This window comes from Falco peregrinus, chromosome 3 (assembly GCF_023634155.1).
Source record: "Falco peregrinus isolate bFalPer1 chromosome 3, bFalPer1.pri, whole genome shotgun sequence".
Lineage (NCBI taxonomy): Eukaryota > Metazoa > Chordata > Aves > Falconiformes > Falconidae > Falco > Falco peregrinus.
The window spans coordinates 84,329,402-84,356,792 of record NC_073723.1 but is presented as its reverse complement, the minus strand read 5'-3'; the positions used below and the strand labels follow the sequence as shown (position 1 = coordinate 84,356,792).

The following is a 27,391-nucleotide window of genomic DNA, read 5'->3' as shown; positions in this document are numbered from 1 at the left end:
CTTAGAAAGTATCTGCAGCTATGCCTGTTGCTTTCCCCTTGAGGGCCTTAAAGGCATAACAGTGCTGTCCTTTAACATTCAGTGTTGTACAAGTCAGCAGTAATTCTTCTAAATTTTCACTAAGAAGTGCGTGGAAGCTGCACCATTCTCGTCCAAAACCTAGTAGACCCAAGAGGTGCTAAACAATTACATGAAATATCAGAGTTTGTCCAAACAATTCTCTAGAATGAGGCATACAAATATGTGATGCTAAAGCATCCTCAGCACTGATGGCAAGTTTCATGGTAAGCTCCAGCTGACTTATGTGGGAACGACTAGGTATTTTTTACTTGAAAACCCAAGCCCATTTTAAGGTTACTTAGTACAGATTTAGAAGAGAGAAATTTAATCTCATAGTTGTGTAAAGTCTGTCTCTAAAGTTCTCCACCCTTTGAACTTCTCTGAAGAAAAGAAAATTTAAAATGCAGCCCAGGAGTCAGTATCTTTGACTTAGAGCCTTCTTTCTGAAGGGAATTGTATAACTGAAGTTTCTGAAATACCCTTAGGGTAGAGGTACGAGTAGGCATGCAGAATATGGAGGGTTATGCGTAAGTGGAAGGTCATACCTACAGAATTTTTCTTCTTAAATATACAGTTCCTCAGAATAAGATTGGATTTTAATACCTGGATACAAAGTAAATATCTAAGAAAATTATCTGCATGTGTTTTGGGACTGGGAACATTTTTAGTCCACTTAAATAATGTATTAAATATTTTAAAACAAATATAAATAACATTAATTAATGGCAAACAAAGTTTAGGTGGATTCAGATATACAATACTGAAAAGAATCCGAAAGTCTTTCTAAAGACTTGCCAAAGTCTTTTAAAGATGAGTGCTAGGAGAAACCATTTTTAATTCATTTCAGTCCTTTTCTCCAAAATTCATTAAAGGGACATTATTTCTACCCCTCAGAACAAAATGTCATTTTTAATAAACTTCTATGCCTGGTGTTTGCATATCTAGGTTCAGACACAGATAAAAGCACATATGTAGTATTGGTGAGAAACTCAGTTTCTCCCGACAAACTTGAATGGGTGCCTTGGATGGCTGCTTATGGTTTTGCAAATTAATAGGTCAGCAGAAATTTTACTAGTAGTAATAGCATATGCAAGCAGCCCAGAGGGGATGGAAATCATATTAAATTTATTACTATAGCAATCAAAGCATATTTTCTTTTCAGAGGTAAATAGTGTAGCTATGATGGTCTGATGGTAATACTGGGCATCTTCTGCTGATGGTCCTCTGTGTTGCTGTATTTATGCTATCATCATCCTTGTTCTTCTGGGTCCTATAAGAAGGTTAAAAGTGTTTGTTTAACATGGCCAGTACATGTAAAATCCATCGAAGTTCAATGAAATATTAAGCTGGTGCATCAATATCTTACTTTCGGATCTTTGATGTTCTACATGATCTAATAAATGGGTGGGGGGAAAATGATGGGAAGTCCTCCTCAATTCTTCCATCTTCTCTTCGTGAAACTGCTAACAGAATTAAAAAATGGCCTGAAATCTGCTGTTTCAGACTCAAAGAAAGAAACCTTGTATTTTGAAAGGAGTCTCTTTTGCAGCATGTGGGCTTTGTTTGAATTTTTTTACTTCATTTATTAGCTGATACAGTTCGTCTTGATAAAAGAGCTATGGCTTCTTCTTCCTGCAGTAAGTAGAAATGAAAAGTTTCTCTGGCAGTTCCTAAGTTGGTTTTGTTACTTTTAATTTTGCCAAGTGCTTTTAGAGAAAGTTGTAATTTCTCTAAAATGGGAGTTGTCGGTTTCGGTCCAATAGCGTCTTTCTGTTTGAGTTAACAATACTAAAGTATTTCTTTACCAAATCAAAAACTCTTTAAGGTATTTCAGGAAAAAAGAATATGCATTTCTCATTATTAATGCCTCAGTGTGTTGGTAAACTACGTGTTCAAAGCAGTGTATCTTTCAAACTCATGCAGCTTAGCCATAATCAGTTGGATCTCTGACTCTGTAGTTTTAAGTCTATTTATGCAAGATCTTTTGACCTAAAACCAAGGACACCGGTAGTGTGTCTAGTGATTTTTCCAAAGGGGTGCTGATTCCTTGTTGTCAGGCAGCTACACATTTGAATAAAACAATCCCCAGTTTTCAGCCACAGTGCCACTCTTCAGGAAGCACAGTCCAAATAGCTCTTGATCACAGTCATTATCATCCGTCCTGCCAGGTTCTTCAACATAAGAAATAATGGTGCAGATTTTATTCTGATAATGATTTTTTTCATATTTCATGTTCACAGGTATAATAGAAGAGTTGTAGTTGGTTGGTTTTACAGGTTAATGCATGAAAATTAAGAATGAGGTGTTGATTAGCTTCTAGTCTTTGTAAGGACAGTAGGCTTAAGAAACTGCTCCTGAGCATAAAGTAGTGTTTGTCCTGCCCCTGAGATTTTGTGGCCAAGAATGGGAGTTTCCATTTCTAGGGTATAACACGTTCAGATAGGTAAAATTGCATTACTGGAATTAAAATTACAATAGAAGTAAAAAAATACTGTAAACACTTTCTTGGATCCAAGGGGGTTTGTGCATACAAGATACAAGCAAAAATAGTTCTGTGGGATTCTAACAATTTAAGTTATAGCTTATATACCTTATGCAGGGAAAAACAGGAGAACAGAAATTCTAGCTGAAGGGCCAAATACTGCCTTCAGTTCCTCTAAAATATATTAAAACTATTTTATTACTGTTTAAGAGGCAAAGTGATGCTTTGAAAAATGAATTTATTTCATTTTATTGCAGTGTTTTGAAAGGTTTATTATTTAGCTGCATATAACCTCAGCAAAATGAATAATGAACTCTGCCGTATCTGAAGTCTTGTCCTTCATGCTTTGCCTCACATACAATTCCCTTTTCCTATAGCTGTTTTATTCATCAGATTAGGTCTTGTCATCTTTGCAACTTGCACAACAGAAAATCAATAATTAATTATGGATAGGTAAAGCAATGCCTCAGTGATTTCCTGAAACGTCCCAGAGTTGCACTGTATAAAACAACCAGGGATAGTTACCTAACTTTTTCTTACTTGAGTAGATTTGGCAAGTAATTAACATATCTCTCACTTTTCATGTGTCTCTTCATAGCTAAAATCAAGGGATGAGATGTAAAATTACGGTAGAAGATACGTTATTAGAAGATAACACTAGACCCAAAAAAAAGCATTTGAAAAAGAGAAAACTAGCCAAGGCCGTCTGTGGTATTTTGAAAGAAAAAAATTGGGTGAAACTCTCAGGAGAATATAGAACCTCAGGCTCTGCAATGACAAGAAAAAAATAGGGGTAGAAAATATTCCAAATGATTTTGAGGTGGAACACTGACAATAGGAGAATAATGGCTTTGCTTTCACAGAAGCTGAGATGGAAGCTGGGAGATATGCGTCTAATTTCAAAAAGAATGAGTTTAACCACTGATTCTGAAAATGTCACTTTAAAGACCCTGCAGAGAATTTAATAATCCTCATCCACTGCCAGACAGTTTTGCTGCAGTTAATAACTAGGAGCCCTTCTTTAAGCCTCATGCTGCCCTAAATACATATTTCTCTTTCAGCTTCTTAAGCAAGTGAACTTCTGCTGTGTCCGGGATGCAGAAGTGGTCACTTAAAAGCCATTTGTACATGGAAATTGAGAGTAAAAAGGGGAGAAGTACTGAGATCAAGCCCACTGTGCATCATAAGAAAGGAGGCTAAAGCAGTGCGTGTGTGTATTACACAGCTGTGCTGGCCAGGGAGCAGCAAGGGAAGCCTCCAGCATCAGGCACTGGGGCAGGGAGCCAAGAGCCCCTGGGAGAGGCGGCTGCTCCAGTGTCAGCTCTGCTGCCCTGCTGGCTTCGTCCTTCCCTGCCCCGGCCAGCCACCACTGCTCTTTGCCTTGGCTCAAGTGATGGCACTGCTACCGTGGTGCTCTCAGCAGGGTCTCCGTCCTCTTCCCTCTGTTATGTCTGTGCAAAGGAGGAGCGAGTGACCTTCCTCCCAGGCTTGCACAGCAGCAGTATGTCATACTCCCGACATAACCTGTAAACAGTAACTGCCATCACCATCATAAGGCTTGGGAAGCAAACTGTATTTTTCTTTAACCACTTCAGCTAAGTGGTTGTGCTGTAAGCAACTCCTGCACTTTTATCCAAATCATAATACTATTTTTAAATCGCCCAAACCTGAATAATTTCTCTGTTTTAAGTGATATTCTGGCTTTCATAAGCTGTAGAAATAAAACGATAAACATGAATACTAAAATCCTCAAATTAAGATGAGCTTCAATGCTCCATGTCTTCACTTTGTATCTGTTGATTTTGAGGGCCTGGCTCAGAAATCTTTGGGAGAGGAGGGGAAACAGAACAGTTGGAGTCAGCAGGCCTTCATCTTCTGAAGCCACTGAAATTACTCCAGATTTCCACTAGCAGACTTAACGCAGAATTAGTTGAAGGATTTAGCTGAAATAGCAGCCACTAATGTGTAAACTGGGAGAACGCCAGTCTTACAGGCTCAATCTCTTCTCTTCAACAGCAGATCTTGAGTTATCACTTTGGAAGCAAAAGACAAAATTCTAGGAGTAAAAATGTCAATATACTGCTTATAATTGTTTGTAGCTTAGCTGATGGGAGAGAAGAAACCGTCAGTGAAGTAGATTTATTCAGAATACATCATAAAGCAGATCAATGCCCAGGAATTCTCTGCCGGTTTTGAGTTTTCCTGGAAACAACGCAAGCAAATCCAGAAAGAACAATCCTTTTAGGAATCATTTACTGATAAAAGGATTTGGCACTGTCAATTCAGTGAAAAAATGAAAGAACGCCTTTATGTTTAAATTAGATTACTTATCTAAAACTGGTTGGTTTGGTTTTCAAAAATTATTTCTAGAGTTGCCACAGTTGCAAGAATTTAGTTGAAATCCCTTTCCAAAGTAAACACACCTCAAGTACAAAGGCAGGGGCTGTTTTAGAGAACAGCCGTGTCTCCGTCTCTTCTTCAGCAGCTGACATTTCCTTGTCAGCTCCTTCAGCGGCATGCAGGGAGCAGTCCTGCTAGCACACTCAGTATTCAGGTGTGATGGGGGGGGGTGGTTACCCTCCGCTGCAATGGGGATGGCAGGAGGAGAGAAGTCAGTCTTGGTTATCTCTGTTGAGAAGCACTGGGAAGTGTATTTATTCTTTCTCTTTTATTAAAATAAACTAATATGAAGCCAGGTTGTAAAGTGTAATAAGTGTGGTGATTGGTGAACATTTAATCCACATTATTTCAAAAATCCCGTTTAGGAACATTTTGAAATAAATATGGGGATCACCCCAACCTTGTTATCATTTTAGATTTCTCACCACAGTCGAGTCATGCACATAACTTTCATATGTCAATGTATGTAGATAATTTGATCCAGTTCTAATTTCTGTTATGTCTTATTAGTGTCGTGACAACAAATTCCCAGTGAAGAATTGCTTAGACCTGTGTAAGTCTGATGAGCCTTGACTTAATTCACATCAGATTTATCTTTTACTCTAGGCAGTGTCACACTGGTGCACACCAGTCAGAATGTTTCATTTAACCTGACAGCAGTGCTTTGCTTGCGAAAGAAGCAACACCAGCAACTCAGAGCAATGTCTGGCTGAGTTTCAAAGCAAGTAGATGCAGCATTACATACTTACAGGCACTTGGCCTTGTTGCTGTATCACCTACCTCTAACACCGTGGTGGGTCTAGTTACTGATTTCCTGCAAGCGGTTGCCTATCAAAACTTCACGTTTCTACAGCTTATTACCATTACAGGAGCAGTTATTACTGCAGTTAATATCCTGGAACCAGTAAAATGCTGGCTTATAGATAAGGAAGTGGGATGACAAAACAAGTCTGGTCCTGTATTCCTCAAATCATTTGGAAAAATGTCTATTAATAATAGTCACAAGAGGATCAAGCCTAAAGCAAGTAGCATGCTGGAGAGTTTGTAAACCTGGGGAAGACAGGACAAAACATTCCCTGTCGCTTCTGAGGTTTTAGCTATTTCATTATTGGATTTATTGCATCATTCTTGTTTCTTTTCCCTAAGGGGATTTCTCTGCTTCCAAGAAGTTGCTCTCTTTCTTCCTAACAATATTAGGGCATCAGAAAGATACTGATCTGCATGCAGCCAATGTATACTTTTTCTAAACCACTCAGTGCTTTTTTAAGTCATTGGCTATTTAGCAGCTGATCAGCATAATCAGTCAGAGGATAGGGCTTGTTTTTATTTTTGCTGCATGGCTATTGGCACATGAGCTGATGTTTTTTTTCTGAGTGGATGCCATGAGGTCATCCAGGCTAGGCACGGCATCAAGGCTGGCGATGCTGGTGGTCCATCCCTGACCACCACCCATTCCTTGTTCCCCTCTCTTTCCTCTCTCATCTGTGCATTCTTCAGGCAGGTGCTCTTCCCCGTTGTGTCATCATGGTGTCAGTTCCCGTCAGGGCTTAATTTCATTCAGTTTTCATAGTGTTACTGTACTACAAGTGAGAAAACAGCGTGTCTGATGTCACCCACCTCCACAAATCATCTCCTATCGTCAAGAACTCAGCTACCAGAGAATTCTAGAATTCTGAGAATTTGAAAATCTTAAAACGCAATAGAAAACTCCTTTCTCATTTTCCCTACATTTTAAACACAAAAAGAATATGGTGGAAAACCCAAAGTATTTTTTCATAAGGTACCTATGCAGTGTGTGTTTGGCACAGTAAATTTATTCACCCTGAAAAGATTTCCCATGGGCTTGAAGAAAATGCTTTATTTTCAAAACTACTTCAAAGTTGAGCAGGGAGACAAAGGACCTGTTTGCTCCTTTAGCCCAGTAAAAGGTGGCCAATGAGACTACAGTATCACTTTTGTTTTCTACAGTGGTTATCCAACTCGCGCCCCAAATGTAATCCCTGCAGCTTTCCCAAGGACGTACCATCAGAAACATGGCAGTGCCAATCAAACGTTAACATTTGAATTTCATGGAATATAATTGAGAAAGAAAAATATATATATATATATATATTCATTTATAGTCAAAATGTAGAGAAATGTCCAGCAGAAGATACCCAGGAAGAAACAGTAAGGACATACTGGTTCTGTACTCTGGTTGCCTTCCTGTAGTGTGCAGTTGCTACCTATTAATTAATTGCTGCCATTTAACAAATGCATCCATTCTATTACCGAACTGCATTGAATTTCTTTCCAATTTGTCAGATCTTTTTGTCTTACTCTTCCTCTCCTAGGTCACGTTTGTGGCTGGTAAATTTGTTTCTGAAATGCAGTCTCACATACTTTGCTTTTGAGTTAGCTTTATTCTCTGCAGGACACTGCATATACTGTACCTTTAAGTACCAAAATCAATTTAATTAAATTTCATTACAGGCACTAGAGCTGAAACAAACTAATGAAAGCAGCCATCACGTCAGGTGGTATTTATCTCGGCATTAAATTGAAAATGCTCCCTTTAGGCTCTTAAAAATTAGTTTCAATATTTAACGCTAATAGCTTTTGGAATTGTTGATGGGGATAGTTTTAATAAATTTGTTACAAACTGTTTACCTTTCCAAGGAAAGAAGCTTCTTCCTTGTGGCAGAAGAGATCTAAAAATAGATGACTTAAAAGTTTTAGGGTTTTGAGATACTATGATGTCTGGGAGTTTCCCATAATGCTGTTAAAAACACCATGATGGTTGTTGTACAGTGATAGCAATGCACCTTGTTTAGTCAAAAGCAATACCAAGTCACCGCGATACTTCTGTTAGAGTTTGTTGTTTGCCTGACTTGTTTTATTGAGCTGATTGGGCTTGCAAACTTGAGCCTCATTTGAAGACCTCATTATAGGCACTCTTGGCAGAGAGAAAAATGAGGATTTGCAGGGAGGAGGAGGAGGAACATCTGCCGCACAGAGGAGTGCTATTGCCAGCATCCCAACTACAGCTGGATTTTGCTCCCTCACTGTTGAACCGCCTTGCAGTACTTTTTCTGAGGAAGCAACGTTGTCAAAGTACCTGTTGATATTCTGAAAAACAAAGTTGGTGCCACATGCTGTTCCTGTAGAGTCCATGGGACTGTGCAGATAACAGGTATTTATTTCCTCCGCTTCCCATCAGAACCAGGGTCCAGGTGTTAATGTAAACAATACAGATGGAACAGACAACAGGAAGAAGAGTTTGGGGAAAGATTCAGGTCACTTTGTTCTGACCCACTTGCCAGGGATTGAGGAAAGCAAGAGTGCAAAAGGAGAGTGCATCTGGCATGGATGTATCGAGATCCACAAAGCTGGAAGCATTTCTGCCTTGCACTATGTGAGTGTGGCTGATGTCTCCTTCTTTTGCAGGAAGACAGTAATAGTCTGTTCCTTCTCCTGTTATCAGATCTAGAGTCTTGGTATCTTTCTCTTCATTGGTCTGTTTAGAAGAAAATAAATGATCAGGAAACTATAACAGAGTGAATTATAGAATCACCTTTCTGGTAAGAACTTCTGACCCCAGGGAAGAAGGAAGAAGGGAACCATTTTTCTTAGGAGGATAAAGGCTTGGGCTTCTCACATGTATGCTGCTTCATTTTTGTATGAAACCACCATGAAAGTTATTCTTAACAGAACATGTGAAAACAATGCTAATTATGTTATTTATAATCTTGATGCTTGGATAAGATTATTTTACTTAAGCTATTCATTATAATTAAAGCTATAAATTATTTGTTCTTCAAAATATGTATGCATTTTTATAGATAGACGTATTATATATATGTATATTTATTGAAATTTTCTAATAATTTCAAATTTGATTTAAGAATTTAGGGCCTTACAGATGTTTTTGTTTGCATTCTCATTGTTCCTTGCGCTAGGTTGGAGGACACAACTCGTGTAGAAGCTGCTTGTGGGAAATGAAAGATTGGATATAGAAAATTTTGCTTTAAGCAAGTAGTATTAAAGATTAACTGTTTCTTTTTTCAAGTTACCCTTAGTATTTTTTATTAATTAACTGGGTTTCTTCCTTATATTTTCTTATATGACTGTCATGAAATACGAGGTGCAGTTCAGTGCCCTAAACAGGAGTGACCTCTGTGGACAAACACTCACTATAGCCTCCAGGGAAGGGCATGACTGCTGTGAAAGCCATGGCCCAGGCTTCACTCTTCCTTTTTTTTTTTCCCTTTGACATTACAACTGAGATACACGCATGTTTATACAAACACGTTATGTAAGGAGTACAGGCATTCAGAGTCTGTACTTAGGTGTCACCTTTGTCTGTCTTGATTTACTTACAACATTTCCCTCTATATCAGGTATGAGTATCTTCTTTCCTCATGCTGTGCCACACTCTCGCTGAGTTCTCTTTCCTAAAAGTTTAGTGGAAGGGGGATTTTCAAGCCATTTTCTCTTGCAGTTCCGAGACCCAGGTGCCCATGGTCTCTGTGGAGGGAACAGTCACAGAGATGCCTTGGGCAAAGGCAGAGGATGGGGCGGGGGAAGGTATTCGGGGTTGGATGTCTGGAGCAGCCTGAGGTAGGGGTGGGAATATTCTTTACTACTCCAATGGAGTATTATTTTTGTGTAAGCAAGAGGAAAATTCCAGCTGCTTTTTGGTAATATTTTATTGTCTTTATTTTTATTCAGCCTTTCATTTCAAAAATTTTGTTTAGCACATGTCAGGTGCTTGACTTGATTTCCACTGAGCTCAACAGAAATCTTATGCCTTCAGTGCAAGATTTGGAAAACTCAGTGTTACTGGTTTAGATTTAACATAAGCAGTGATAAAGACAGATAAAAGCTATCAATGCTTGAAGACATTTGAAGTACTGTCATTTAATAAGAGCACTAGCAAAAGCAAATTTATTCTGTCATGATACTTTCAAACTATTTTTAATATCCTTTTAGATATGTAAAGTACATTAATTTTTTTTTATTGCATTATATTACGGTACAGGCACAAAACATGAATGATTTAAACTGATGGGTTTTATTGCTGAACCAACTGTTCCTAGTGTTTGTACTACTTAGTTTCTTTTTTTAAAAGTACATCACCATGGCCACATGTTTAAGTAGAAGGAACAGAATTATTTTCTATACATCTTGGAGAAAAATGCAACAAGGAAAATGCATTGATTCTTTTCCCTTACATGTGAACAAGTGGGCAGTTAATATAATTAGATGATAGATACCCAAATAGTAGCAATAACTTTGATAATCTTGGAGCTTCACCGTCTACTTAATCCAAAATTTCCTTGTAAGATAGAAATGACTTAAAGAAAAAAACTGATTTGCACCATGAAAACAGGCAGTCTTGTGATTTGGAATATTTTCATAGCCAGAATGCCATTGGCAGTGTAAAAACAGAGGCATGGGAAAAGATAGAACTGTTAAACAAATAGACTAAAAAGTCATTCAGTGTTTTCGTAACTTGAGTCTTTCTGGAATGTGTTACCATAAAGAACTTCTGCATTTTAATTTTTCTCCTGGTGTGTCACTGCACTCACCACATGGTACCCTGCACTGCTAAGAGTATTTGCCACCCAGTGGCAGGAAAAAGCTAGTAGCCTATTTTTGTATATGTAGTGAAAAGAGGAAAAAACTTGGTACTTAAAATGAGGAACTGTATGGCATTTTCACTGACTGCTGTCATAATGTCTGATGTTGCAGGATGGATGGTCACAGTATCACTTTGTAGCCTCATCTTCAACAATAGAAAGGGATCGGCAAAGACCATACTCTTCATCACGCACGCCCTCCATCTCTCCCGTGCGCATGTCTCCTAACAACCGCTCAGGTAAGACCAGGTTTTCAGGACTGAAGTAAAGACAGAGATAACCCATCAGTGTTATTTTCCTTCTTTAAACAATATCACTGACATCTGAACTTGTTGTTAACAATGGTGGAAGGGCAAAAAATACATTATTTACTCTTCTATGAATTACCTGTTCAAAAAAGGAATTATTTTTTTATTAAGACCTTGTGAAGTTTTACAGCAAAAAGAATATTCCATAACTCTTTGTTATGAATTCTCATGCAGTGTTTTCCTGATTGGAATTACCTGACTAGGTCTTAGGGCAGTGGCGTCCATTAATAGCACAAGGAAATTCTGTTACTCACTTTGCTAGTCTTGAAAACAGCTATGTTGTTTATGACTACTCTGCGCACTTAGCAGAAGCTGAAGGATCCACATCATTTTTTGTCAGCTTTTATTCCGATGCTATATGTGTGCATACACATGCATATGTAAGTTTCACAAAAGATTGACTACAGGTCTTCATGTAACATTGATGACATATTTACACCAGTTATCATTAATTCTGTATGGTCCCTACAATGAATTTATGTAAGTATCACAACTTATGCCACAGTGTTAATTAATTTTTCTGTTCAGAAATCTGGATATTTTCCCCCTCAGCTTATTCTAAGGTAGAACGTGCCTTGGTTAGATAAAACCATTCCCAGTGAAAGTCTTCTAAGATAAACAGAGTAAATCAGTCAGCCTTTCAATGTATTTTTTACTACTTGTTCAGTCAAACGTTGTCATTCCATAGGTACACCAAGAGTTTAGGATTGAAATTGCCAACTGATTATTGCAATCAGTGTTGTGCCACAGTTGTATTTTTTTTAATAAATTTTGTTAATTATATAGATGATGAATCTTAGTCCTGCAGAACAACCACTGAGGAAATTTTAAAATGTAGCCAGAACTGCAGTGAGAGCTGCTATTCAGTTTTCAAACGTGTCACTGCACAAGTCCATGAAGGGCTCTTCTACCTTTCTTTTTTTTGTTCCCCAAATGCTCATTTTGACTGTAAGTGCAAGGCACTTGAAATGTCTGGCCCTGAGATCTTAGTTCTGTCTCTTGCCAGAACTATCTCCTCACCTCTGTTACTCTGTTGTTTAAAGAAGATACTTAAAGAAATGTTGGATTAAATCTTACTGTCATAACGAGTTAGCACTAGACTGAAAAAGGACAAATAACAGTTGCTGTTTCTGAAGGAAGAGAAGCCCATATAATTACAGACTAGTCAGCTCAACCTCATTCCAGAAAATTGTTGGAACAAATAAATACAATCTGAGGACCTCAAAGATAGTAGGAAGACAAGATACTGCGTAAGTCTAGGAGTGTCTATTTCTGCATAGTCGTATAAATTACTGTCTGTCTGGTAGTATCCATATCAAATCTAAATGTTGGTTTGATATGATTTTTTCTTACAAAATCCACCTGAATTCCTGCTACAACATAGTTAAAGTGCTCTGTGGAAAGAACAGTCAGTAAATAAAATCTGCTGTAATCAGTAAGACTTTCACAGAAGATCATTATATGCAAGATAGGGCAAACTAGCAAACAGTACAGGAGATGTCATGTAGTACATACAAAACTGACTGCAAAACATTCACAAAGAAGGGGTATTGCTTATTGCCAAAATGGAAGAATGCTTTGCTTGGAGGTTTGCCTTCAACCCGGTACTCTTCAGTGGTTTTATTAATGACCCAGTTGAATATACAAAGGATGCCTATTACTTTGCGGGCGACATAAAGCTCAGAGAAACTCATGTACCTTGAAGGGCATTATTGGAAGTCAGAGCGATCCTGAGAAATTTGAGATACTGTCCAAAGGGAAAAAAAGATCCAATCCTTTACAAATAAATTATAATGAGAATATCTAGCTAGACAATAGTTCTTTAGAAATGATTTAGGGATTTATTTTTTTTTGTCAGTTGCACACATGAATCGGGAGATGGAGAAATCAGGATATGAGGACACACTGAAAGGGCTGTAATTGTTGAAGTCAAATAAGAGAGACACAAGATGGGGGCAGTGGGAGAAAGTATGCACCCAGTATTGAAGCACCTAACAGCCAGCTGTAAAGAGGAGTGGCATGAAGTTTCTCTACTTTCATAGCAGACAAATGGAAATAATGAGCAGCAAGGAGTCAGGCTAGACATCAGGGAACATTTTCTAACAGTAGGGAAACAAAGCACTGGAACAGACTGCTAGAAGCAGTTATGTGATCTGTGTCATTAGAGATCTTTAGTTTTAGATTAAAATCTGTCACAAATTATTTTGGTATACGAGATCCTACCTTGAGGTAAAGAGTTGAAGTAAATGAACTTCAGTGTCCCATCCATCCCTAGGACTTGGTGATAAGATGCTTAAACTAGCGTAGAAAGCTCTGCCGCCTTTTCAGTGTCCTTTAAGGATAAGAGCAGAAAATCTTGATGGCAATTTCCAGCCTAATGTCAACCAATGATTTTATGTCTGCCTCCAGTAAAAACTCTGAAAGAAGATGCTTCTGGATTTTAACACTTATTGGAGAGCAGTTGTTCTCACATGGGAAGAGAGAGAATTCCCACAGGGAACAGAGAGATAGTTTTGTCTTTATCAGTCAATTCTGTTCAAAACACCAGAGTGCTTAAAAGCATTACCAGAGTATGTGAAACAACATGCATCCTTGTGTTAGCAACTTTTTCAGGGTTTGTATTCTGTTTTCTTCCCTATTATACTCAATTTGCCATTAGCTGATTTGGTAATTTAATGTCATGTTTCCTTATATCTGCTGGATTATCAGCTTTAGAATTACGTCACTATTGACAAGCAATTTAAAAGCAATCACCAATTCTAATGGCTTCAAAAGAAAAACCATCTGTCCCACATTTTCTCTGTAAATTCAGAGACCAGGGCTGGCAGAACCAATCTAAGCAGAATTCAACATCACTTGTGATTCCTTACTCATTAGTTAAGTACAAGGACTTCTCTACTTCTTAACTAAAAAAATGTAACATAGTTTAGAGATGTTGAAATATATAACTTATGATAAAGCTTCATAAGTGAGCTTGTGTTACAGTTTTTAAAATCTTTTTTCTTCTTTTTAAGCAAGGACGTTGCTGCTTTTGAGGCTCTTTTGACATATCAGATATTGAGGTGGAGGCAGGGGAGGGTGTGGAAGTAAGCACCAGCACTTTAGTTATTTTTGTACCACTGTGGCTTCACAAGGTTGTGGGGTGTTCTACCACTCACCTTGTGCTCCTTCCCCTACCCTCCACAACAGGAAAAATGCATCGTATCTACCAACACCTAAATATATTGAAGCCAGTTTATGTGAAAGCCATTATTTTTACCTCTGTTTTTCTCCTTTTCCTAAGCATCACAAGCTCTAAGTCTTCATGATCAGTGCCAGTGATCACCTTCACATTCTCCAGTGCGTGAGAATCAAGTGCAAACGGAGTTCTCCTCCTAGTCACCTCGCACTTTCTTCCTTTTAGCCATATCACAAGTATAGGTGATGAAGGATTTACTTTTAATAATACCTTAAAGTAGCAGCTGTTGTTTTAATGGCAGTTGTTCATTTAAAGACAGAGAAATTATTTGAGTTACCTTTAAGTGTTAGGCATTCTTTGCTATGTTTTCTGTGAAAAAGACCTTTCTTTTCTTTCCATCTCCAGTAGAATCATTTAATTGAATTGTTTATTTTCAACAGGGGAAGTAAGAAACCATTTCATAGGGGGTTTTCCACACATTGAAAGTTAATGATCTTTACAACAGAAATAAATGAACCCTTTTGAGAAAAAAAATGGAAGTGCCTATACCAGAAAGTTTTGACAAGTTAAAGAAATTGAAATGCCAAAGGGGAAAAAGATTTATTATTATTGTACCTTTTCATAGTGATCATCTTAGATGTTGGGTGGGAGTGAGAAAAGTAAAGCGTTCAGAGAGAAAATTCTGTTTAGAGTTGATTGTCCCATGAATACATTTGTCCTGTACCTGAAAAAAAAGCACCTTTTCTTTCCCTCCCTAATGTGGTAGTTTCATCAAACAGCTTAATGTTAGTATGCTTACAAATGTAAACTTTACTAAAATGTCTACTCTAGAGTTAAGCACTACATTCAGTCATATGTGGCGAGAAAAAATAAATCCATTTTTGTGATCTAGCAAGTGCCCCAGCCTCACCTCGGGAAATGATCAGCCTAAAAGAAAGAAAAACAGACTATGAATCAACTGGAACAAATGCCACTTACCATGGAAATAAGGGAGAACATACTTCTAGGAAAGACACCATGACAGGTGAGATTATGCGTGCATAGCATATGTAAAAATCAGCTGTGATAGACTGCTGATTTTATAAGCTTGCCTGGGTTTACTTTATTATAGGAAAGAGTCGACCTGCTTTGGTTGATGCCAAAGTCTTAGCCAAATTGAGAAATACAGCTGAAGAAATACTTAATGAATACAATGCTATGTGAAAATGATTTGTGAAGGCCATGTTTCTTCACAGAAGAAAGGCTCTAAAACCAATTGGACATTTATTTTTAATTTTACATTTGTGTTCATTTCAGAGCAAAGCTGATAGATCACTTGGAAATAACTAGTGGTGTTTCTGCAAGCATATCAATGGTTGAGCATGTGCAGTGATCTCTAACATCTGTTTTTTGCAGGGAATGGCTTTCCAGGACTGGTTAGCTTATTTTGCACATCAGCCATTCCTAGAACATTTTTTACCTGGTTGTGAAGTCTATCCATGTTGCTTTCTCAGCTGAGCTGATTTAAATGCAACAGTTTTCACTGTGTATGTTATAGCATCTATTGCAGGCTTTACTGAAGGCCCCTGGTGAGCTCATTAACCTGTTAGCATTTCAGTAATTACAAAATGTTGAGTGCTTTGCCCAGTACTGCACCTCTTCATTAATTGTGTTGCAAAATACATGTTGGCCTCCATCACCATTGCACAGGCTTATATAAACCTTATTGAACTTTTTGTTGCATTTATATAGTGCTGAGCACCATGGTGTCCTCTTCTCCAAATGCTGCCTCAGGGCAAGCAAAAAATCACAAGTGAGCAGTCAATCTGCACTTTCTGAATGCCTGTTACCTTCTCGCAGGCCCTCTGTAGATGTCTTGCTCAGAGGATGCCAGAATGGGTTGTCTTTGTGGCCCTCAGCTCACTGGGGACACCAGGAACATGCTGACTCAGCATCAGGGCATCCATACTAGCTTTCAAGACTGTATTCAGGATATGGTGATTCTCATGCAGCACCTACTGTGTTATACACTATTGTGTAATCAAAACCTAAAGGCCAGACTTTGAATTTGTGTGGAAATGGAATATTGAACATTAATTAGTCTGAAAGTGAAAATCTGAAGAAGAGGAATAAAGTCAAGAACGTTTGGAAACCACAGAAATGAGGAGTGTCCTGAATGTCATCTGCAGTGTACTACGTGAGATTGCAGCAGATTCAGTTAAGGTACTGCATTTTATCTATCTGTAATATTTTGAATGTTTCATAGTCACTGCCCAAGGTGTTTCTCTGAAACACTTCAGTAGTCCTTACTTGTGTAATTGTGAGGGACAGGACTGCATTGTTTTCAGCACTTTGTCAAGGATCCATGAAGAGGGAATCTCGGGAGTAAAAGCAGTGGGCTGGAAAAGCAGAAACATTAGTATTTTGTTCTAGTTGTGTCTGCAAATTTAGGCTACCAGATTATATCAGAAGTTTCACCCCAAAAAAAGTGTTTCCATGTGGAAAATCTATGTCTCCTTGCAGATAGTCTTGTCTCTCTCCACATGTTAAAAAATTGGGGGTTTCATTTCCACAACCATTTTCATTTTGTCTTTTACTGTAGTGTTTTTCTTCTGCTATTCCTATTTCCCTTTCAATATAATGTTTGGGGGGTGAGATTTTTACTTCCCCAGGAACCTTTGCTCCACTTTGATTATTGCATCATGTTTTCCTTTAATATCTGCTTGTATTTTGTCTGTTCTTACTGATCTTTTGGGTGGGCTTTTAGCAAGGAAACTTGAAACTCGCAGCATTGTGGTCAGCTATTGATTGTTTTTCCACCTACTGAGCTCAGTGAAAACAATCAAAATGAAAACCAAGTTGAAAATTGTAATAATATTTTACAATGTTACACAACCATTGTACAAATGAATGTGGAATTAATAAATCACTTTCTCTTTCTTACAGATCACCAAATCTCTGCTCATTTGGTCTAAGCTCAAAATAAGCACTATTTTCAGAGCAAAAGAAAGTGACTGAAGGAGTCTTGCTTGTCAACATTCAACATGAAATTTTTGTAACATATTTGTTCTCATTAAATAATAAACATTCCATTAAAGAACAATATAAAATCAGTATTTGTGATTTTAATTGTGAGAAGTTTGGGCTTTATCTGGATGGTCTAATACAAGTTTGTGTAGCAAGTTCATGGCAATGCCTGTATTTCATTTTCTGCATCAGACAGTGCATTGCAGCTAATACATCCACAGAGCCTACAGGACTCAGATAAATGTTTTTTCAGGTTCCACCTGGCGTATACATATTTTGAGCTGCTCTTGTATTTTGTGCCAAGCTGATGTATTACACAAAGCTTTCTCTGATTTACGGATTTACACAGAATGTAGAGCCACAGCTGTAGTCCTAATTTATCCATGACTGTCTCCATGCTCTTCTCCAAAACTCTTCTCAGCTTATAGTTCCAAAATTTTATGACCTCTTGGCTGGGACTGAAATGAAGGTTTTGTGATGGATTTTCCAAGTAGAAGTGTTGGCTTCTTGCTGTTGTGGGGAGTTGTCAGGCAACCTCTGGGAAAAATAGAGAAACTATGAAGTAAACAGCATGATAACTGATATTGATTTTGCAAGGACAGCTAAAAAATAGAGGAACAATATCAAAGTTCTCATTGCCCTCTTCACAGGTTTATGATGCTTTTTATATTTACTGTCCATCTTCTTTGTAGAAAATAATAACCAATAATAAAATTTTACCACCTAAAGTATATATTTAAGATTAAATTTTGTTATATTTGTTTAAAAAAACCCAGGACCTATAAGTGCATGTGATAACATTATTTATGCCATGGTGTTTTCCTTCAGAACAGGAAAGTTAAGGTTACTGTATACTATCGTGGAACTCCTGCTCTGAAGTGTTTTTTTGCTTTGTTAGTTCCCTCACTGAACTAATATGCGCATCACAGTCTGCAGCCTGTATCTTCACTTCCACCAGCAGAAACACCTTCTGATTAATTTATTTTCTTTTGGTTGTAAAGAGTCAATCGTCTATACTTTTTTTACTTAAACTTACTTGCAAGTCTCTGCGCATTCAGAACACAAACAGCCACCATCATCTGTTACAATAGCTGCAGATGCTCACGCTACTTGAATTGTTATTACTTTAAGAAACCATAACAGGCTGTAATCTCTTCTCATGCCCTTACCTCATCTTTCACCATGCGGAAGGTGGCAGTGATAGGGACAGGTAATGATCTCTGCTAGCTGAGATTTGTGAGGCACAGAAGCATTTGCCTTTACTGTCTTGAAGTAAAATGTAGGAAATGGAGTCCTGCTGCTCATAGCAAGAACAGGCAGGTTATGCAATACTGGTTGAGGATGACTACCTGTCCGGCTGAGCTTTCCTTTCTTACTATCAGTCTGTGTTTCTGGGGGCAAAAGGGTAGCACCTTGTTATTTCAAAGTGTCTGTAAATGTGTTCAGAATAAGTACTTACAAGAAGTGAAGCTGAATATTAAACCATGAATCAAGCGACTGGGATATATGGGAACAGCTTTGGTGGGTGATACCTTTGTCACATAAACCACTGAGTGACATAATTTTCAAAGCTGTTGTCAGCTTTGCAGAAAACTGCTATGAGAAACTATGTTTTTTGTATTTTTTTTTAAACCAGTATCACCTTGAAAACCAAACAGGGGAGAAAGGAAGGTATTTTTTCTGTAATGTTCTTTATGCAATGCAACCACAAAGCACTGCAGGTTGATCATAGTGTTCATTTTGGAACCTTCACAATCTTGCCTAGTAAAAAGTACCTCTTCAGTACTAATGTACTAGTGTTTAGATACAGCATAAAATACACACAACACAACCACACCTATCACTCCTCAAATCATTTCATCTGCAGCTACATTTCTTACATTTCTGTAAGGAAGTGTAGCTCCTGGAAAATCTCCCATCTCTTACTTCTTCTACCCCTTTCCCTCATCTTGCCATGTTTTAAAAAAGAAAATTGTTTCATTAACCTCTCTCTCTCTGTTCGATAATTTTACCATGATTGTACGTGTACAATATGAGGAGGAAGAATCAGATACAAACCACACAATATCTGTCTGTTCATCTAGCTCATTCTCTCCCTTCTTTCATTTATATTTACCCTCTGCTTTTGGACAGCAAGAGTCAACTGCTCACTGAAGCACGGCAGAGCGGGAATGGAGTTCCCAGGGATGCTGCCTGTGTGCTCAGAAGCAGATACTGGAGCAGGGCTGCAGGCTAGCAGCTACATCGCTTGACTTACGTTTCCTTCAGTGACAGAATTACCTCGGCCTACCAGCAACTAAGCCAAGAATTCTTGTTCTTGAACTCCTGGCATCCATTTCCAAGCATTTGATGTGTCATCATTTTTATTACATTAAGAAAAGAATAGTACTTTTTTTTTTTTTTCATTTTAAACTTGTGAATTTGTATCCATCTCACTGCAGTGAAATCAGCAATGCAGACCTTGCAGCTGTTTTCATAAGCTGGTATTATCCATTTTCTATCACAGAATATGTGATCTGGGAGACTGCAAGTCTTCAATCTGCCATGTGACAATTCTGAGAACATCAGGGCAAATGCCACATTAGTGCATTGGACAGCCACGCACCAGCTCTGGACTATTTCTGGTTTTAGAATAGTCGTGGCTATTAGTAGCACATATATACTGCACCTTTTTATATACCTGTAAAAAGATGGAAAGGCCTTGACCCTTCCTGAAGTCTCTCCAGTCGCCTGAAGGAACAACATACAAATTAGCACGTGCCCAGTTTGCTGTTTTTCATCAGATTCTTCATAAAACTCTCAGATGTCGCACCTTATACCAGTCTTCTATTCTTGATGTCAAGTAACCATGAACATTATTGTCCTGTCTGGACTGAATATGTTCAGTCATATCTGACTAATAGCTTGCATGCATGAAACTTCAACCCTGCTTATCTTGCCGTTTATGTACATGAAAACAAAATGGTTACAAGAAGTTCTTCCTCTGTTTATGAGAGTCCAACACATTGAATGTCAGTTTCATTTTTTTCAAGAAGTAGCACTTCACAAAATGGGTGGCTGAAACACTAACTCTGGGTATCTTTAGATCTTGCGAAGAGGAAGTTGTATAACCCAACTTCTTCTAGCACTTCGTGGGACAAGCAAAAACTCAGAAAAGCAGCATAAAAAAGATGGTGTCAAGGAAAGATCTGGCAGTTGTACTACTGAGAGTCATGCCATCATAAGATGCACCATAAATAGCAATGCTGATGCGGACTCCTCTAATACCAAAGGCTGTTATCAGGAGGGAGATTTGCAAACACTGTAACAGAGGATGCAGCTGGAATACAAAAAATGCTGAAATAACAGTTGTCTCAGACGTCACTCAAGTTAGGTGGCAAAACGCAGCCTGAACAGAGAACTTCGGCAGATCAACCCTTTAGCACCACCATCTATGACCAAAGAGGAACTAACTATTCAAGCAGTCATCATTTCCATCTGTTACCACCTATTAGCACACAGGTGGAATTAAGAATACCTACCACTGGAGAAGACCAACCAGCATCTGTTACTGGATTTTATGTTCTTCCCACCTTCAAGAAAAGGATCCTGCTGTACTCCTTGGAGGCCTCCAGAGCTCTTCCCCATTTCCTACACAGGATTATGCACTGCATAATGTAACTGCATCCAGCTTTTCAAAAAAACAAGAGTTTTTTTCACCCTTATGCTCTAATGGTTATGAAGTGAAAAATCTTCCAGCGGTTAGGGCTCATCACCCCACTATAAAGGTCCTGTCTTTATCCTGTTTCAAGAACCCGCTGGAGATCTGTAAATCAGCAACAAGGAGCAGTGCACCAAACTGACAAAAACTATACCCTAACCATGGAACCCATGACAGATATGAATCAGAAGTGGCATATTACAGTCAACTTCGACTGAAGACGATACCATTCCTTTCTCCAGAGAGGGTGTGCTGGCAGGGGGAAAGACAGAGGCAGTTGTACATGCTGGGGTCCATGCTAGCAGGTTGCCAAAGGAAGAAAAAGTGGTTACTTCTAAAGTAACTGTGGTTCTTCTTAGTGAGGTGACTAACATGGATCCCATGTTGGGTTTCAGCTGTGATGGTCAGTCCTCACCCTCAAAGGTTCTGAGTTGTGAAGGTATTTAAAAGCAACTCTTGGTGCCTCCAGGTTTTATACCATTACACAGAGACCTGAGAGAAGTCACATTAGCAACATGTTTCAATTCCACTGCTGTCTGTGATTAACAGCTACTCAAATTTTATTTTCAGGCACATGCTTTTATAATGAGAGTCCTCATGACAGCATCAATTCATTGGTTATAACGCCTGGAAAGTTAATAATGCATACCCAGTAAGAACAGTGTGCAGCAGCCACACAAAATACTACCCTCATATTCTCTGAAATATGAGTCTTTTGAGTTCTACCAACAAACTAAGCTTAGCTAGATAGTCAGATCAAAGTGATCAGTGAAGTCAGCTTTGTAGGGAGAATCCTAGCTTTTTATGTGGTTTTCTGGGGGAGGGTGGGAAATAAATTTTTGCAAAACTGTGTGATGTTATCCTTGTCTTTGGAATTACTTCTGGTTTTGAACTCATAGCTCAGTTTTGTCCATGCATATTAGTAGCAGGACATCCAAGAGGAATGTAACAGCAGTTCATGGATTTGAGACCATCTTGGCCAGACCTCTTCGGTATAACTACATATTAATTTTCTGCATAACTCATTTTTCAGTTGCATTTAATCACTTTTCCCATGAATAATTCACGATATAGCAAAAGCACTGTAGTATAAATAAGCCACATATACAACTGAAGTGAAAAGACTGAAATGTTTCTTAATCTCAACTGTTACCTTTTAGTGTATGTGTGACATAAATCACATATATAACCTGAAATACATTACTGAATGCTAGCTGTATATGAAATTACTTTGTTGATTTATACGTGAAGTGCACAAGATCGGTATAAACATGACACAGTGTCTGTTACAATTAGTAAGTGTATACCATGTACATGCATGTACAGCAAAGCAAAGATTGTGACTGTTTAGCGGGAGGAAGAGAAAACAGAAGTCTGCAGATGCTTTTAAGGATTTTTCTGTGTGGGAAAGAGATGTTGTATAATATATTTAATGACTTAATTCACTTTGAGGCCAAAGAGGTGTGTTTGGTAAATCTGCTTTTTCCTTCCTTTTTATCTCTCTCCAGCTCAGAACACTGGAATCTCAACTTTGTACAGGAATTCGTATGGTGCACCTGCTGAAGAAATCAAACATAACCAGGTAAGTACAGAGGCTAAAATGTTACTGTTTCAGGTGGCAAAAGACCACTGTAACATCTTATATGGAAATAAAGCAAAGTACCGATTGATAAATCTACATCAGAGGAACTGAGTCACCCGCTTGCACAAATGCTAGTACTGGCTTCAAACAAGCTATAATCTTTATGCTAATTTCAGCCCAAGTTTCAAAAATGTCCAACAGGTTATGACAGCATATGAGCAATAATTATCCAAGGTTTTTAAGCCACTAACTCACACTGAAATCAAGAGGGGCTTGAGACTTGAATGCCTTTGAAATTCTAGATACGTGTGGCACAGGCTACAAAAGCCAAGCTGATGTTCAATTCTGCTGGCTCTGGTATCTCATGATATCCCATGTCAGTGAATTTGGTGCAGGGCAGGCACATCTCATTACTTGAGTATAGCCATCATAAAATTCAGCGCTACTGCTGATACCACATGGCTCACGTGCTAAGGCATCCTAGCAAAAACTCAAGATTGGAACAGGCCTGGAGAAAGAACCTCCTGTATCTCTTGCAGGGATGTGCACTCCGTACTTACGTGTAGCTAAAGCTCTCTGATTTGCCATTTAGCATGACTGCAACAAGACTTTTTGTTTGGTTTTTAAAGTATGCACTGGGGCATGGGCAAGACAAAAGCTAGCATTTCACTGGCAAGGCCACTTCCCATGCATGTACATCCAAGCCATTCAGTCTGGAGCTTTGGGATTTGTAAAATGTCCTGTTTCTGAAAGCCAGAAGCAGTAAGTGCACCTGGATAAGGTGAGCATTACAAAAATGGAACTGGCAGCTTGTGTGCCAAGCTAATGCACTCAGAAAAAGGGCGGTTGCATTACTGACGTGTATGGCATTCACATGGCTGGTACTGCCAAGGTATTTCTTCGGCTCCCAGGAAACGGACATTTTTCTGCAGCCATAGACTTTTGTTTCATCATTATGTGTAATGCTACTTTATCCTTAATTACCACAACTCCTTAATATTTAAACTTCCCTATGTAATACGCCAAAGTGGCAGCTTTTTTCAACTAGAGAAATGAGGCCAAAAACATTTAAAGAGAGCTTTGAGAAGTACCACTAGTATCAGACAGGTAAATGAATGTTTAATAAAATTGATAAAAAATATTTTTTCTCTGAAAATTTTCACTAGATTACCTGGAATTTCAATCTTAAGAGACTGATATTTCAGTTTTAATCCACAGACTTAAGGTGAAAAGAGTTTCTGATATTCTGTGCCAACATTTCTCTTTATTGTTTTTTTAAGTATCCAGTATTTCCTGTGGTGCTCCATATTCTTTCTTTGTGTGAGCCAGTTCAGTGCATGAAGGTGTTTCTGCTTTTATTGCATTTAGAGAGATTAAGCTTTTTTTAATTAATACAGTATTTAAAGAAGATAAGGGTATGAGGTGGTGTAATAGCAGGTGCACTCTAACTGCAGTCATGAATCAACTAATTTGATTTTGTGGCTGAGAGTTTGAGCAAAAAGAAAACAAATGGGGAGGGGAGCAAAACAAAACCAATTTTCCACCTTTTCCCACTTGCTTTCTCAATTAAATGCCAGGTTTGTGATTGACATATCAGAAAGACTCGTTTTAGCTAAAAAGAACCCAGAAATGGTACTTCATTCTCGTATTTTCTACTAAAAAAATTACCATCTCCACCTTTTGGGCATATGAATAGGTCATTTCATATAAAATTTTTCTCCTGTGTCCAAAATTAAACACTTGTGTTTGAATATGTGGAAGGAAATGAGGGGCTGAATGTCCTGTACACGTTGGTAGCAGCACTAGGAATAAAAACTAGAGTAGTTATGCTCCCTTGTGCAGTTCTAATATTGGGCACAGTCTTGCAACATCATTTGTGGGATTTTTAAAGGCAGTAGGTAGGCATAGACAGCCTTTTTCACTCTATGCATAGAGTCTTAGTACGGACATGCTTTGAAAGAATACCAGAGTTTAGGCCATAGCAGTGCAACTGTCCTCTTCTTAAAGGAGCCGTACTAGCTCTGGTAGAGTCAGCAGGATCTGCAAAGTTTTCTGACACTGGTGTCTGACCATCAGGATTCCCAGTGATGACCATTTGACCACTGAAAGGCTGTATCATTTTGCAGTCACAAAGTCTGCCCAAACTTACTGAGGTGGCATGAAGTGAAAGGCAGTGTTCCACTAAGATACTTAGCACTTGTTTATAAATTTCAGATTTTAATTAAGTCCCAACTATAAAAACAGAGACTTGCTTGGGCTGCCTGAAAAAAGACTTTGTGGCAACATTAAACTCGGGGACCACCGAGATTTTTTTTCTGTATATCATAAGTATTTCAGCTTCAAGGCAGCTTGCTGGAATGTAGCAACGACACAAGATTGCCAGCATGAAGTGTCGAGGAGGTGGTTAAGAAGATGATTCTGCTTAACAGTACCAGAAGGACACATTTCAGGGCACTTAGCTTGAAAATTTTTCATGTCAGGGCCTTGAAGACTATAAATGATTCTTAAGGATGTGGTGTCACCCTAAATCTCGCTTGTGTCAAAGGCAGCTGCAAAATATTTAGTGTCCTTGGAGTGTGTATCGCTTCCGTTCAAATTCTTCAAGGCTGAGTTTTGGCCACCAATGTTTGCATTATATATCTGCAAAATAGTCAGAAAGTTATACACAGATTATAGTTAATGAAAGGAACTGTAAACTACACTGCTTGACCTACTTTTGAAGTAAACCAGCATCTTTAGCAGCAGTAATATTAAATAATAAATATATTTAATAATAATATTGAATAAATAAATTTAAAGAAATAGAATGACAAGGCAAACCTGCAGAATTAATTCACCACCGAGCAATATCTTGAGCATATGTTAAGGTAATGCACAACATTATATTTCCAGCAACATAAATACAAGTCAGATTTACTCCTTCTTCCATCCTCTTGCCCACAACGAACGGTATCTAACAAGCTGTGGTTATTACTGTCTTTCAGGTTTCAACACAGCCAGTTCCACAGGAGCCCAGCAGAAAAGATTATGAACCATATCAGCCATTTCAGAATTCAACAAGAAACTATGATGAGTCCTTCTTTGAGGACCAAGTGCATCATCGTCCACCTGCAAGTGAATACAACATGCACCTGGGACTAAAGTCAACTGGCAACTACGTCGACTTCTATTCAGCTGCTCGTCCCTATAGTGAACTTAACTATGAAACAAGCCACTATCCAGCCTCTCCCGACTCCTGGGTTTGAGACTTGGGCAGATACAAAAGCTCCAGGAACTGTGCATGTGCATGCATACCACAAGACATTTTTTTTCCTGCAAATTTAGTTTGTTAAAGCCTGTTCCATAGGAAGGCCCAGATAACCAGTGTGGAAAAAATTAAAGAGATTTTTTTTAGAAGGCTGAAAGATATGAAAGCTAAACCTGGGAGTAATTAGAAAGAAATATATATACATATATATATTTTACAGTGTGGGGCAACTTTACTGTTGGCCTGTAGAGTCTAAAGTTCAGTGCTGTATATTGAATGTGGCTGAAGGAAGGAGGGAGAATATGAGTGGATGTGGGTTAAGAGTTAAGCACAAGTAACTGAGCAACGTACATACTTTATGGGGAACAGCGTCTCACAGTTTGTTTAATATCCTCATTCATTGTGAATCTAGGCTTCAAGTTGCATTTGGGGTTTCCTCTGTACAGCAAGATGTTTCTTGCCTTTTGTTAATGCATTGTTGTAAAGTATTTGATGTACATTACAGATAAAAAAAAAAAAAGTGCATTGTGTATATTACACCAATGCCACAGTGTTTCTTCATCTATGGTTCTAAATATTGCTTCAATTTCAAATTTTGAAAGATGTATGAATTTCCAGTTTTTTGTTTTCTTTTCCCCGGTGCGTTTTAACAAAAAAAAAAACCCAAAAAAATACCACAAAAAGGAATATTTAGCAGTATTGTTTGTTCTGATATGTGAATTTGTTTGTGGCAACTAAAAAAAAAAAAGGCATTCAGCAGTTTCTGACAATTAACATTCATCATTCCACACTCCTTGTCAACAAAGTGCTTTTTCACTGCCTAAAATTTTAGATGTAGATATTTGAAATAGATTTTTTTCATTTATACCAGTTTTCTTTATGATGATACAGTGTTAAAAGAAAATAAATTACAATTGATCTGTCATCCATATTTGCTAAGAATGTCTATTTCCAAGAACCTACCATACAAATACACATTCTTACTTGTGTGTGTCCATGTATGCATAGTATTCTGTGTGCGTGTGTTTGAGTGTGTGTGTTTGTGTGGCGTAAGACTTCTTTTCATCCAATGTTTTCTTTGTTAAGGCTTCAATTTTTGTTTCATTTTAAGTTTTTTTTTCAACAGTGGAAACTCCAGTATGTGCTTTCTCTTACTCACTTTTTTAACCACTGATAGCAATTCAAAATTGTTAGGCCACATACTCACAAAGGAAGGGGTTATTGGATTTTTCATTGACTCCTTCACCCTTAGGTGCCATTTCCTTGAAAATAGCATCTCTTGATCTTCTCTTGAGGAAATTCCATTACTCTCCAGCCACCAACCAGCAGCTGCTCAAGGAAGGCAGAGTCTGATCTTGCCATCTCCCTGAGGGAATGGAAAACAAAGACCCAACAGACTTAAGTCTGGAGTCTCCAAACTCTTCAGGCTACAGAAGGGTCCAACTCCTGAACCATTAGGACAATCATTTATTTTAACGCATACCAAAAAGAAAACCCAGGACACATTCCTCAAATATGAATGATACTGACCATTTCTGTGCATTTAAAGTAAAACCTAAAAAAAAAAAAAAAAAATGTAAGGGACAGATAATTTATTTTTAATTAAAAAAAAAAAAAAAAAGAAAAGGACGTTAGGCTAGGAGGCCAGAAGAGCTGGCATATTCATCTTAGCTCTTGGGATTCTGGAAGTCAAAAAAAGAATCTGCTATTTCTTCATTTCTTTGATTCAGGCAACAGTTCAGCATACGGTTTTCACAGCATAAGACCCACCACAAATGGAGTAGTTGTAAATTGCTTAAATTACAAT

At 38.1% G+C, this 27,391-nt stretch overlaps 1 protein-coding gene and 1 long non-coding RNA gene across 10 annotated transcripts in view; both read left to right on the top strand.

The window, feature by feature from the left end:
- The window catches only part of CTNND2 (catenin delta 2), a 679,304-nt gene extending 652,791 nt beyond the window's left edge, over positions 1 to 26,513 (top strand). For all 9 annotated transcript variants that reach the window (XM_055800247.1, XM_055800253.1, XM_055800250.1 and 6 more), the window contains 4 exons: positions 10,676 to 10,802; positions 14,942 to 15,073; positions 22,264 to 22,337; positions 25,322 to 26,513. In XM_055800247.1, coding sequence (XP_055656222.1) covers positions 10,676 to 10,802; positions 14,942 to 15,073; positions 22,264 to 22,337; positions 25,322 to 25,582 — 594 coding nt within the window. In that variant the 3' untranslated portion in view covers positions 25,583 to 26,513. The remainder of the gene's footprint in view (positions 1 to 10,675; positions 10,803 to 14,941; positions 15,074 to 22,263; positions 22,338 to 25,321) is intronic.
- Positions 15,082 to 17,141, top strand: LOC114010274 (uncharacterized). The gene is made up of 2 exons (XR_003551651.2): positions 15,082 to 16,251; positions 16,975 to 17,141. It is a non-coding gene; the product is annotated as an uncharacterized LOC114010274 (long non-coding RNA).
- Positions 26,514 to 27,391: the final 878 nt, after the last annotated feature.